This window comes from Eurosta solidaginis, chromosome 4 (genome assembly GCF_040869045.1).
Source record: "Eurosta solidaginis isolate ZX-2024a chromosome 4, ASM4086904v1, whole genome shotgun sequence".
Taxonomy (NCBI): Eukaryota; Metazoa; Arthropoda; class Insecta; order Diptera; family Tephritidae; genus Eurosta; species Eurosta solidaginis.
The window spans coordinates 220470938-220484189 of record NC_090322.1 but is presented as its reverse complement, the minus strand read 5'-3'; the positions used below and the strand labels follow the sequence as shown (position 1 = coordinate 220484189).

General features: G+C 35.3%; 1 protein-coding gene across 2 annotated transcripts; it reads right to left on the bottom strand.

Annotated features, from left to right (window-relative positions):
- Positions 1–1133: 1133 nt before the first annotated feature.
- Positions 1134–11311, bottom strand: LOC137250997 (arginine/serine-rich coiled-coil protein 2). Of its 2 annotated transcripts, none has more exons than XM_067784813.1 (4): positions 11153–11311; positions 10764–10901; positions 4254–4553; positions 1134–2490 (listed from the first exon to the last, which is right to left on the bottom strand). In XM_067784813.1, the coding sequence occupies exons 1-4, from the start codon at positions 11213–11215 to the stop codon at positions 1393–1395; spliced, it is 1599 nt and encodes a 532-aa protein (XP_067640914.1). In that variant the 5' UTR covers positions 11216–11311; the 3' UTR covers positions 1134–1392. The 2 variants fall into 2 exon arrangements, with proteins under 2 accessions (XP_067640914.1, XP_067640915.1); XM_067784814.1 differs by having other exon boundaries at positions 10764–10918; positions 11153–11287.
- Between the last annotated feature and the right edge of the window lie 1941 nt (positions 11312–13252).

The window sequence follows — 13252 nt, the reverse complement described above, 5'->3', positions numbered from 1 at the left end:
CCTGGTTTGGTCTCGAATGGCTCCTAGAGGTACATCCTAACCTGAATTGAGCTTGTTGTGTTGCAAGACATAATTTCGAAATACCTTATAAGCTTTGCAGGATCTCAAAATCAGACAGCAGCATATAAGCTAGCAAGGTTTTCCATGCTAACGTTGTTATTGTTGTAGCGATAGGGACACTCGCCGAATATCTTGGGGAGTGTTATCGATGTTGATGGTCCTTTGCCGGATGCAGATCCGGCACGTTCCGTTACTAAGCCCAACCGTCTCGGGAACGATTTTTTATGACCACATACAACCTTCTAGGCCATAACGCCTTCCCACCCCCTAGATCTATGAGGAGTTCGAGGTCGCCAGAGCCACGGCTGTTAATGAAACAGGATTCGCCACGGATAGGTGAGGTTGACAATTGGGTTTGGAGAAGCTATATATTGCGCTCGCAACCTGAAGGGCTGCACTACACAACCCCTTGAATCTATTTGGTATTTTAGTCGCCTCTTACGACAGACATACCTACCGCGGGTTTAGTCTAACCCCCTAACCCGATGGGGCTTTCCATGTTAATAGCGCCCCGATACGACCTGCGGATAGACATTAAGACACGTAAAGGGCAATTGGTGATGAAAAGGTCAAATAAACTTTAAAGAGTCCAACTGCTTGATCTTGCCTTCCTCCAAGCTGGATAAGGAAACATCTCAAACACTATCATATACATATGTATTACATATTTGACTATAAAAACAACAATAGACAAGCATAAGGAAACCGTAGCAATAATCCACACAAAATCGGCTAACCCTTTGCTAGATCGCTCCCGGCAGAAGAAAGCAGACAAACAAGGGAGACCCGAGTCCCCGTATCGCAACATCGTTCTGGATACTGTACCAGGTTAAACTTACTTGTCCATAATCAAGCGACGTAACATATGTCCCCACATGACATCAACCATCTTTTCAATTTCAATGCAGAACCTCTGCCTCTAACAACAAATCCTCTTTGGTTCACACGTGTTAAAACTGCTAGTTTTCATAGACTACCAATAGGGAATTTTGAAAATTTGCAGTTATTTATTGAGAATCCAGTATAGGTATATTTTCTATTTATTAGAAACAAAATTTAAAGAAAAGAAAAACTGTATTTGAGCCCATTTCAAAAAGGCTTTAACCAGATTGACTGTTGTATTTTATTACTTTATGCATTTATTTTTTCGTTTAACAAGTAAATAAGGATCTCACTTATATGCATATTAATCGAAAGAAAATATATTTAAATACACACATACATACTTATGTACGTACTTATTCTGCTTCATAAACTCTACAAAAAATATCAAACGTATTGAGAAATAATATTAGACCAACGCAACCAACAAGGTGCATTTCGGGTTTGCATTCAAAAAGGTCGAGCTTGTGAACTGAAACCCAATCCAACGCCACGCATGGTATGTGTAACTTGACGTGCCACTTCATATTGCTGCTGTAAATTTGTGAACATTACTTCACGCGTTTTCACATCAGGCGCTACAGATGGCACAGCTTTTTGTTCAACTACTGCAGTATCTTCCTTTGGTGGTGGCACATTACCCTTTATACCCATTAAACGCATAAATTTCGATGCTACCTTGCCATCGGTATCTTGAGAGAATTGCGCATTACCCCACTTTTTCGCTGTATCCTCCGTCTTTTTAGCACCCCAAATCAATTTACGTTTTTGCACCTGTTCAGCATATTTGTTTGGATTTATAACATTTGGATTATAGTAACTAGGAAGTTGTATTACTGCAGGTTCAGCAGAAGAAGAAGATGCTGGTGTAACGGCAATCACATTTGGTTGCTTTGGTGCTGTTTCGCTGAGAGGCAGAGCCAATAATGGTTGCGTATGACTACGGAAACTAGAGCCACTGGCATATGTTTGGGACTCATTTTGAGTTCCATGCTGATCATCTGTTTGTATTTTACGTTCCATCTCGAGTGCAGATTTACGTGCTTGCTCTAAAGCATAACTTTCGCGGTCACTGCGTTCACGTGAAACAGAACGACGTTTAGGCGTCCTGGAACGCGAACGAGATCTAGTGCGGTGTTGTCTATAAGATTTATCAGTACGCGTATATGAACGCTTATGAGAATAAGAATGGCGTGGATGTGGCTGAGGTGGTGGCGATGGAGAAGGTGAAATACTGCATATGCGATTGCGACTACTCGAACGACGTTCGTTGCGATCGCGATCTGAATGACGTTGATCGTATGCACGATTGTGATGATTAGGTGGACGAAAAGTTGAAGAGGTAGTAGCATTTGATGATGAGGAATCATACCGTGGACGTTCACTACGTCCATTGCCGCAGTAACGCTTACTTTTGTATGATGAAGGTGATGAGGAACGACGGGCACGTTCGTCGTCACGAGGTGGCGGACGACGTTTGTTGTCATTATTGTTGTCGCGGTCACGGTTATCATCAGTTTTGTTATCTCTTGAACGTGTACGATCATTCTGAAATAAAGTATTTTATTTTTAAACTGAGTTTCATATTATAATGGCACTTTAAATTATAACTATAAGACTTTTGTTCTCAATCTCTTCGACTGAAATATTTATTTCTGGGTTCAAATGCAAGGCTCCACGTAATCAATTCACTTGGCTAATCACCTAACATACAAACGGTTTTGTTGTTATTGTAACGACATATCTTTGCTGAGCTGCCTTTCATAAGGACACGATACATTTCATTTATTATAAACACATATCGATTGCTGAGTGGAATATAACCATCTCGCCTGCCAGTTCAAAAATCCTCATTCTCAGAATATTTTTCAAAAATGCCCCGCCGCAGGATTTATTTCAAACCCCGCTATTTAAGAGTCCGTTTAAAGAACCCCTATCTCTGAAATTTGTTCATTAACGTCCTATCTATTCAATTCACTTTATTAAGTCTATGATTACATAAATCTTACAGACTAGCAATTCTAAATTAATGTTTACGAAGAAATATATTCCAATATATGAAGATTAAGTATAATATGATTCAACTTTAGTACCAAAACATGATCTCGGGAGTGCGAAGTCTAGATCAGGAGTAGAGAAAATCTGGTTAAACTGTGAGTGCCCTTGAAATAGGGTCAGAATTAAAGTTAGTTAGCTTTGATTACTTTGACTTGAAAATGATATTGCGTACGAAGCATTCTACACGGAACATTGAAGGTAATTTTCCTCAGAAGTTCCGGGCAGTCAATCAAACCACAAACTTAACCATAAATAAACATGAGGAATTGGCTAGACCGTCTAGACACAAGTGACTTCATACTTATGAGGGCGCAACGAGCACTATACGAAGGTATAGAATCAGAAAAATGAAGGGGTTGAAGAGCGAATCGAACGATTCTCTTCTGTACTCTTTTCAGTCTTAGTAAATGAACAGAATAATTTGGTTTCCAAATAATAGAGGCATATTGCAGTTTTGAACGCACCAATGAGTTATATAAATGTTTTTCTTGTGTATGGATCTGTAAAATCTTTGCCATATCGCCGTATGAAGGCCACATTCGAATAGGTCTTGGGCAAGATGTAGCTGATGTGATTAGCAAAAATAAAGCCCGAATCGAACATTACACCAAAATCAACAAATTCGTTACGGTAGAAAAGTTATCACCAAAAAGAGTGTAGGTGGACTCAATTGTATAAAGGTTTTTCGAATGTGTCATATGGTAGCACTTCTTTATATTCAGTTGTAGGTTGTTTTTAATGCTCCACCTAGTTAGATTATTAAGATCATTTTGTAAAAGAATTACGTTAGACACGCTCGCAATCGTTTTGAAAACTTTCAAATCATCTGCGTAAAGCAGATACTGTGAGTTCCTGAAACAGGTGCCTATATAATTAATAAAAAGAAGAAAGAGAAACGGTCCAAGAATACTTCCTTATGGAACGCCAGTAGTGAATTCAAAGGAATAAGACTTGACATTCTCTATTTCAACAAAAGAAATTCTATTGGAGATATATGATCTAATCCAGAACAAAAATTTAGAATGGACACCCATCAATTCTAGCTTAAGCAATAATATGTTATGAGAAACAGTGTCAAACGCCTTTGCGAAATCAGTCTAACGTCAAAATATATTAAATTTATGCTCAGAGTCTAAAGTAGGGCGTTCTCAAGCCAATTCTGAAATGGGTCTTTTTTCGACTTTCCTTATGTCTGTGAGTATACCCTGCATTCACGGCTACATAGAATTCTAAATGATTTAAAGAAGAATTACCTTGTAATCACTGTAACGTTTGTCCCTCTCTCTATTGCGATCTTTATCATCTCGAGAATCACCACGTGCATTCTCACGACTTTCTCGCCGATTATCACGTCTATCGCGCGTACTATCGCGGTTGTCCCGACTTTCCCGGTTGTCCCGACCATTGCGATTGTTCCGACTATCTCTGTCTCGACTATCGCGGTTGTCCCGACTATCGTGATTGTTCTGACTATCTCTGTCTCGACTATGGTGTGTAGATGTTTCTGATCTATTGTTATTGCCATAGGAATTTGATATCTGCCTTTGAGAACTCTGAAATAAAAATGTTATTACGAACAAACTGTAATATTAATATTATAGAACTCGTTTTTTCATTTTAAATGTATAAATAAAAAATTATTTGTACTAAAATATTTTAGTGCTTTTTTTTTCATAATACCCGTGCCCACATAAATGTTTAGCTACTCATACATAAGTTGATTTTTTATTGTTTCGTTTACTTTGAAACAAAGCTAGCCATAAGTAGTTAATTAAGTAAATAGCCTGTAACAAAAATAAATTGTTTGCTTTTTTTTTTTGGTTAAATTGTATATACTTACATTCAATAACAGTTTAAGAGATGAATTAAGTTATGCATGTAAGCATGTAATGGGAACATACAACATATAGATAAAGAATCGCCTTCGTATTTTTCTCGTATTCCTATAAAAAATGTTAAGGTTTTTCTTTCTGGCGGAAAATTTTTAAATTACACATTTTTTATCTGTGCGCTCTCCATTCAGTTTGCCGGTCAATTATTCTTGGCTTTTGTCGCGTAACCAAACCAGGGAGCCTGGCTTGATTATTGTATTGATTTGTATGTATGTAGGTGCGCGCACGTAGAGATGCAGTTTGTAACTTTTTGATATTAACAATAACAAAAGTGGATAGTTTGTTAATTACAAAAAAAATATTTATATTAAAGTAATCTTATTTATTTACAAAAAAAGTGCTTAGCTACTAGTCCAACCCACAATTAATTACACCCTGCGCCGCTGTAGCAGAACATTTATTTACTACCATTCTATTTCAATATTCTTCTAGGAGATGTATTCTTTTCTCTGAAGGCATAATACATTTACCCATGTAAAAATAAATAATCTTTGGAATTATTTTGCAGGAATTTTTTTTTGATATTTTGGGAAATAATCACGTTTTCATTTTTCCTAAATCAGGGGCTGCTTGTTTAAACGATAGCTCAGACGAATGAAAAGCCTCCAAGCAATTTCGTCTATCAATGGTATTCTCTATCATTTTCGTGCGGCCTTTACTTTTCTTACATTTTGTCAAACATGAAGACGAAAGCATTTGTCAAAATATATGTATACACTAGAGATTCGTCTCTTAGCCGAAACGAACGTTCCCTTTCGTAATAGATAATGAGGCCCTGAATAACTAAAAAATTAAAAATTGCTTCAAATAAATGTTTTCATACAAAGCAATGAGGCAAACCCTGTTTGAGTAATACAAACTAGTAAAGGTGTCTAAGTTCGGGTGTAACTGAACATTGTATACTCAGCGTGAGCTTCAATTGCACATTTCATTTCAGATAAATTACTTTTCTACAAAACACGTAGCACCGCCCGTTTAAAAAAAATGTCTCCCCATTTCCTCTTACAATAAAACTTGATAAATGAAATATCATTGATTCAAAACTATTTTTTGCAAAGTTATAGCTTATTATTCTAGTCTACGACCCTTTTAAACTTGTTTTATATAAAAGTGGGCGTGGTCTTTAACCGATCTCGTCCATTTTTTCTAGAAATATTTCTAGCTATAGGGAAAATTTGTGTACGAAACTTTATTAAGATCCGTTAATTTTTCTTGGAATTATGGCTCCCGACACATAGAAAGTTGCTTGGTCATAAAAGGGGCCGTGCCACGCCCATTTGTTAAAATTTGAAGTTTTTCCTATTTATTGTTATAAATCCACTTGGGAAATGAAATGCCATTGTTATAAAGCTCTTTTTTGTAAAGATATAGCTTATTTTATTCGTCCGCGACCCTTTTAAAATCCCGATTTCGTTAATTTTTCTTCAAAGCATTTCTTATAGTAAAGGCAACCTCTGCCGAATTTTGTTACGATAGGTTTAAGCACTTTTGATTTATGATTGGTAATATTTGTAGAATTGATTTTATCACAAGTGGGCGGTGCCACGCCCATTTAAAAAAATGTTTTCAAATTTTTATCAAGAGTCTCAATATCAGTCACATGTCAAATTTCAGCATTTTCGGTGTATGATTTACTAAATAATCAGGTTTTTTATGTTTTTCAAAATGTTATATATATAAAAAGTGGTAGTGGTTATCATCCGATTTCGCTCATTTTAAATACCAATCTATTCTGGATCCAGATAAGCTCGTGTACCAAATTTGGTGAAGATACCTCAATATTTACTCAAGTTATCGTGTTAACGGACAGACGGACGGACATGGCTCAATCAAATTTTTTTTTTTCGATACTGATGATTTTGATATATGGAAGGCTATATCTATCTCGATTCCTTTATACCTGTACAACCAACCGTTATCTAATCAAAGTTACTCAAAAATACTTTTTTTACTATTCAATACATCACATTGCAAGCGTACAAAGGAGTCATTTTCAAGCCTTTTACGTGTGAGAATAATCAGTATTTAGACTTCTTCGAGACGTATTTATTATCATTTACAATCTCGCCTCATCGTACGAGTTCGTTTTTTAATCTTTTTGTAATAGCGAAAACTGTTGGTTTTTTTTTCTTGTTGTCGTATTAATAGACAATTATAGACCGCTGTAGATTTTTTCATTGTATTTTCAATGAATGGAATCGCACGCGTAGAAAAAGTCGTTTTCGAGTTTTTAGCAAGGGAAAGTTATTAACTCATCAAAATGGGTCGTAAAATTCTCAACCAGCGGCCGTATTGTACGATAAGCGATCGAATGCCATTTTTTAAATATCAATAACTCTGCAATACTGCTTAGATTCTTAATTTGTACTATTTTACATACAGCCCAATTCTAAACATTCCCTCGGAATTTTGTTCTCGCGAATATTTTTATTCACGCGGAAAAATTCCTCCAATTCTTTTCTCCTACGGAGAAGAATAATTGGGGAATAGGAATTTCCAATTTTCGAAGTCACTGTTTTGTCAATTGAAATTTCGTTGCGCATTTTCTTATTTTGTTTAAAAAATTGAAAAGTTTAATTATTGTTGCAATGTTGTCTGAAATTGAAAAATAAAATATAAACAATGCACAGATTGCATTTCATATGGTATTCACTGAAATGAGTAATGATTTGGCGCCACAGCAACATCAACAGATGAGCATAAGAAGAAGAAGACGGCGGGATAACACAAATCCGGCGGAGTTGCCTGCTTCCATTCAGCAAAGCAATTTTCTGGTGGCCAAGTCGAGTTGAATTCTAAAAAAAATGTAAGCCTTAAAAAAAATCCTTTCGCAATTTCTGGATGGCTCCATCAAATTTGCTAAAAACTCTTCCGTAGCTTTTGATATACTTTTCGACTTAAAATAAAAAATATTGTGGTAGAAGGTACATATTTTAGCACAAATTTGTACAAGCAAGTGTTCTTTCTTAAAAGAACCAATTTCCTTTAACTATTTTAATGCATTTCCTTTAATTTAACAAGTGAAAAAACTCCTAAGAAATGGCAGAGAAATCTCAGTTACTCAAATTCATAATAGCTACTTTTCTCCCATAACCGGAATAGGAGGAAAGGGAGAAGTGAAAAAACTCATAAGGAATTTTTATTTAGAATTGGTTGATATATTTATTGTTTGACTGACGTTCGCTGATTGTAAGCGGCGACAACAAGGTCCCAAATGATTTTGAAATTGAAAATTATCTTCCAAGAGATATGTGGGATTCTTCACTATGGGCGAAAAGATAATTCAAAAGCCAACTAATTAACCGTTTAAAATTTGAAATGTTCCTTTTAGAAGAGTATTGAAATTGAAACAATATTAAATAAATGTTCAATTCAATTGATTTATGGTGCTAGAGCTAGTATAAGGATAACTAATATGATTTCAGTTAAACTAAAGCTAAGCCGAACAGTATATACCCAGCAGTGTACTTTAATTTAGTTTTATTCATCGCATAAGTAGAACTTTCTGTATCGCGAAATTTTTTTTCTTTGACATACGATATAAAATAAATAAATTTTCGAATCACAATTATTTTCGAATCACGATAAGGCCTCCGGACTTCAGATTAGTGTCAAAAACTAATTTTGTATACAAAATAGGTCTCCCGTCAAATGAATTTTTTGTCTCTTATGTTATTTTCGCGATAAAGGTTTAAAGTAAAATAAATACCACAGCATTATTACAAGTCACAACATCCCGTGAACCGAGTTTAAACCAACAACAACAGTCATTTTTTTATGCACTTTGCCTAGTATAGAGGTATCTGCCGGCCTTTCAAACCGGAGGTTCTAGGTTCGTGTCTTGGAAAAATTAGTATCAAAATACTTTAGAAAAAACTGCTTCTACACGGGGTAGTCCACCGGCAGTGATTTGGCAAACCTTTCGAGTAAAAACTCCTCTGACTTGCAGATATAAACAAATAACAACAAAAAACGGAAATTTTTGTACTGAAGTTTCCAGGCGAATGGGGATAGCCGTAAATTTTACTCTGAAGTCGTTTTTGTACTAAACCTTTTTCTATTTTCGCTCAGAAAGTTACAACTGAAGTTTAGAAAATTACAATCGTAGTTCATGATTTTCAAGTAAAGTTCAAAAAAATTAAAATTGAATTTAAGAAAATTACAATTGAAGTTCAGAATTTTCAATTGAACTTCAATTGTAATTTTCTGAACTTTAAAAGGAAATTCTGAGCTTAAACTTCAATTGCAACTTTCTGAACTTAAATTGAAAAAGGTGTCTTAATTGCCGTTTGGTAATGACCTTGTCGTGGCCTGTTAGAATTTGAGGCCCTTTTCATTACAAGTTTGGAGGTGACCACCAAATATTGTATGTATTATGATAATAAAAGGGCATTCATTTAACCTTATACTAAATAGTTTATAAACATTAAAAACCGTCAAAATTTACGAGGCCAAAAGTTCAAGCCGAAGCGTTCGACAGAAATCACACCCAAATTTATAAAGTGCGTTCATCTTAGCTGGTAAATGCTTAAATGTATACCTTTTGTAAATTAATATTATTAAATGAGGGTGTTCAGCCCAATTCTAAACAAAAATTCCGTGCGAGGTTCTTCCCGTTTTCCATTCCTCGTACTCTAAATAAAAATTCCTTGAGTTTTTTCACTTCTCCCTTTCCTCCTATTCTGAACAATGTTCGAAAAAACGGAAGTTTTTTTCACTTGTTAAATTAAGGGGAATGCATTAAAATAGTTAAAGGAAAATGGTTCTTTTAAGAAAGTACACTTATTTGTAAAAATTTGTGCTAAAATATGTACCTTCTACCACAATATTCTTTATTTTAAGTCGAAGAGTATATCAAAAGCAACGAAAGAGTTCGTAGCAAATTTGATGCAGCCATCCAGAAATTGCGCAAGGATTTTTTAATAAGGCTTAAATATATTTTAGCATACGACGAAAACTGAATTCAACTCGAATTGGCCACCAGAAAATTGCTTTGCTGAATGGAAGCAGGCAACTCTGGCGGATTTGTGTTATCCCGCCGTCTTCTTCTTCTTATGCTCCTCTGTTGATGTTGCTGTGGCGCCAAATCACTCATTTCAGCGAATATCATATGAAATGCAATACTGTGCATTGTTTATATTTTATTTCTTAATTTCAGACAAATTTTAAACTTTTAAATTTTTTTAAACAAAATAAGAAATGCGCAACGAAATTTCAATTGACAAAACAGCTGACTTCGAAAATTGGAAATTCCTATTCCCCAATTATTGTTCTCCCTAGGAGAAGAGAATTGGAGAAATTTTTTCGCGGGAATAAAAAAATCCGCGAGAACAAAATTCCGAGGGAATATTTAGAATTCGGCTGAATATATATTTTTTGCTCTCAAGGTTTGTGCGAACATAATTTTATCAAGATCTCTCTATACCGATAAATGTACTGCATTCTATGTTCTGGAGGTGGGTATAAATAGCGGATAAAAACTTGTTAGAATTTAATCTTATGAAAAATAATGTTTGATAATAACACATTAGGTATGCAGTATATTTAGAATATGTGTAGACTAGCGAGAATGTTTGAATTTTTGTTTATGTTCCGGTTATTAGCTTGTAACATAATATGCTGATACGTTCTTGGCTTTCAAAGTCTGATATTTCGTTAAAATTCGATAAGATTTTCAAGTAAAATATCGTAATTTATTGCTTATTATAAATTACCTTTACGTCACCCATATGAAAGCAGGGATATTTATCTAATATAGAAAAACCCACAATCATAGACATTCCCACTGATAATCATTAGAGTAAAACTAGCCCAAAAATACGTATGTGCATAATATAATATATATCTAGATGTGTATTTATATATTTTTACCTCTTCTCTGTAATTGGTGTTGCGTGCAGTGGGTGTATCTCGTCTACCTCCACCACTGCTTTGGTTTCTCATCGTCAATTCATTGCCATAAGAATGCCTTGATTTTCCAGGACTTGGACCACGGTTACCGCGTTGAGCCTAAAGGAAGTGTTCAACTAGTCATAAACAGCAAACAATGTTATTTTCATTGAACTATATATTTTTGTTAAAGCGTATTGCATATTAGCAGTATTTCTTTTAGTAATACATATTTTTTCTCTTTTCACCATATTTAAATAGACGTATACACACTAACTACTCATTATCGTCGCCATTTTTAGTTTTCCATTTCTTTTTTTACACCATCCGAGGAGTTTTACAATTAAAGAAATGGATATTTATGTACTTACCGTCGTGTGATCCATGATCTCCTCCACATCGTCGTCGCTATCATAATTAACAAGCGCTTCCATGAATAAAATATATTAACAATTGTAGTAATAAAACTTTGACTTTATCTGAAAATTTTACACCACGAATGGAATATTTGACAGTTCAGAATTAATCGATAATTGCCATGCTCGGGTCGGCTGTTTTAACGCTACCATACCGTAAAACATGTTTAATCACATTTGTGCACTAATGGCTGCGTCATAACGAATTTATCAAGGCACAAGTGTTTTAATTCACAATAAATATCGCCATAATCGGGAAAGTTGGTGAGTTTGTAAATACAACAGGGGGTCGATTCCGGTAGTGCGTTATCGTAAAGTGAAAAGTATTAACACCAATTCACCACGATTATTGATTCTCGTTTTGCGTTAAAACTTCGAACTGAAGTGTAGTGAAAACAAAGTTAACGCTGATACAAATTTTGTGTTAACGTTTGAATTTAAAAAAATTGTCAAACAAACAACATCAAACAAAAAGAAAACAAAAGCAAATTAAATCTGTCATAATTTATCATTCAGCAAAGAAAACTTCACACATCGTAAATTCAAATGTTATTCAGCTAACAGTTTTCACAGCAGTTATAAGAATCGCATTTTCGAACTCAGTGAAATGAAAAATGAAAACATTAAGTGATAACCAAAGTGATACATTTTTTTTTCACTTCACTATAAGGCTCAACCGGAATCGACCCCCAGAACTTGAGACTTAGGCAACATGCACACGAAGCGTACTTTCATAGACGCGTACAAGATATGACAAGTATCTACGATTTCTGTACGACTCAAGATCTGCACACGAAGCCACGAAGCTACCTTCGAACGTCACTACAAAAAGCAGACAATTGATAATTTTGAAAAAATTGAAATATTGAAAAAAATAAGAAATTAAATTTTTTCAGGTATGTCCGTTCCCGAAACTAAAGGAAAATAGGTATTAAAAGTTGTTTGCATCCCCGTGTCTTTGTAAATTATGAAAGGCAACTTTACACCACCGTGGACTAAAGAAAAAAGTAAGGTAACGTTTTGCAAGACGATGCACCATCGGTTGACATTTTCATGTGGTTGTTGTTTTTTTGGCAGATTATTTGTACACACACACATACTAATGCAGAAAGGTGTTCTGCGCGCATTTAGTTTTGATCCCCAAACCGGTGTCGGACCTACCCAGGGTAATTTTTTATAAGCGCGGCCGAAGGCCGCCAACGCAGAAAGGTGTTATATTTTTCTATTGTTATTTTACGGTTTTTTTTTTTTGATTTCCGCTTTCGGATTCTTAAAACGGAGGTCGAGACGCGTCTTTTGATACCACCTTTGATAATTTTCGATAAAAATTAGGCGGTGCACCGTCTTGTAAAACGTTACCAAAAGTGATTTCTGGTTTCCAACACTGTTTAGCCTTTTAATCGCTTCAACAATGTCTGACCAAGCTTTTATGGTGTTGAATACACTTTTTCGCTTTGGTAATATACCTTTCACGTACTTTTATTAACTAAAATAACATTTGCTGACTAATCACACAAATTTGCGTACAAAAAAATGCAAACAAACATCTTGTTCTTCCTCTTTTTCAAGCGTACGTTCCATTGTGAATGATGACAAAGTGGGATCTCTTCTGCATAAACGTCAAAATTCCAAAGTGATTGGATCACCGGGTTCGTATTTGACTATCGCTGTCTCATTCTGTATCTCTTTCTATCACCCGCTGAAGATAGGCGCCGCCATATTGAACAGTCTGTCAAAACGCTGAAAAGTAGCCATATTGAACAGCCTGTCAGGCAGTTGACAGATAAGAGATCACACTTTGTCATCATTCACAATGGTACGTACGCACAGCGACCAACATTGGAAGCATTGTAAATCTTACCAAGTAGCACAACTAACAGCCAAGGCGAATTCAGTCCAGGTGGTGTTATCCCATCAGCTGATTGCTTCTTCTTGATAATTTTCCATACAAAGACTTGTACAGCAAAATGTCAGGTAATCGAAATCTATGAAAATTTTCTTTTGACTTGACATTCATCTGCACGGCGAAATGATTGAATTCGCTTTGCCACCACC

Excerpts from the sequence above, each read along its gene's own strand:
- LOC137250997 (XM_067784813.1), bottom strand. The coding sequence starts at position 11,215 with ATGGAAGCGCTTGTTAATTATGATAGCGACGACGATGTGGAGGAGATC. Across the intron at positions 10,902-11,152 it reads AGATCATGGATCACACGACG|GCTCAACGCGGTAACCGTGG; the intron begins GTAAGTACATAA and ends CACTTCCTTTAG. Across the intron at positions 2,491-4,253 it reads AACGTTACAGTGATTACAAG|AATGATCGTACACGTTCAAG; the intron begins GTAATTCTTCTT and ends ACTTTATTTCAG.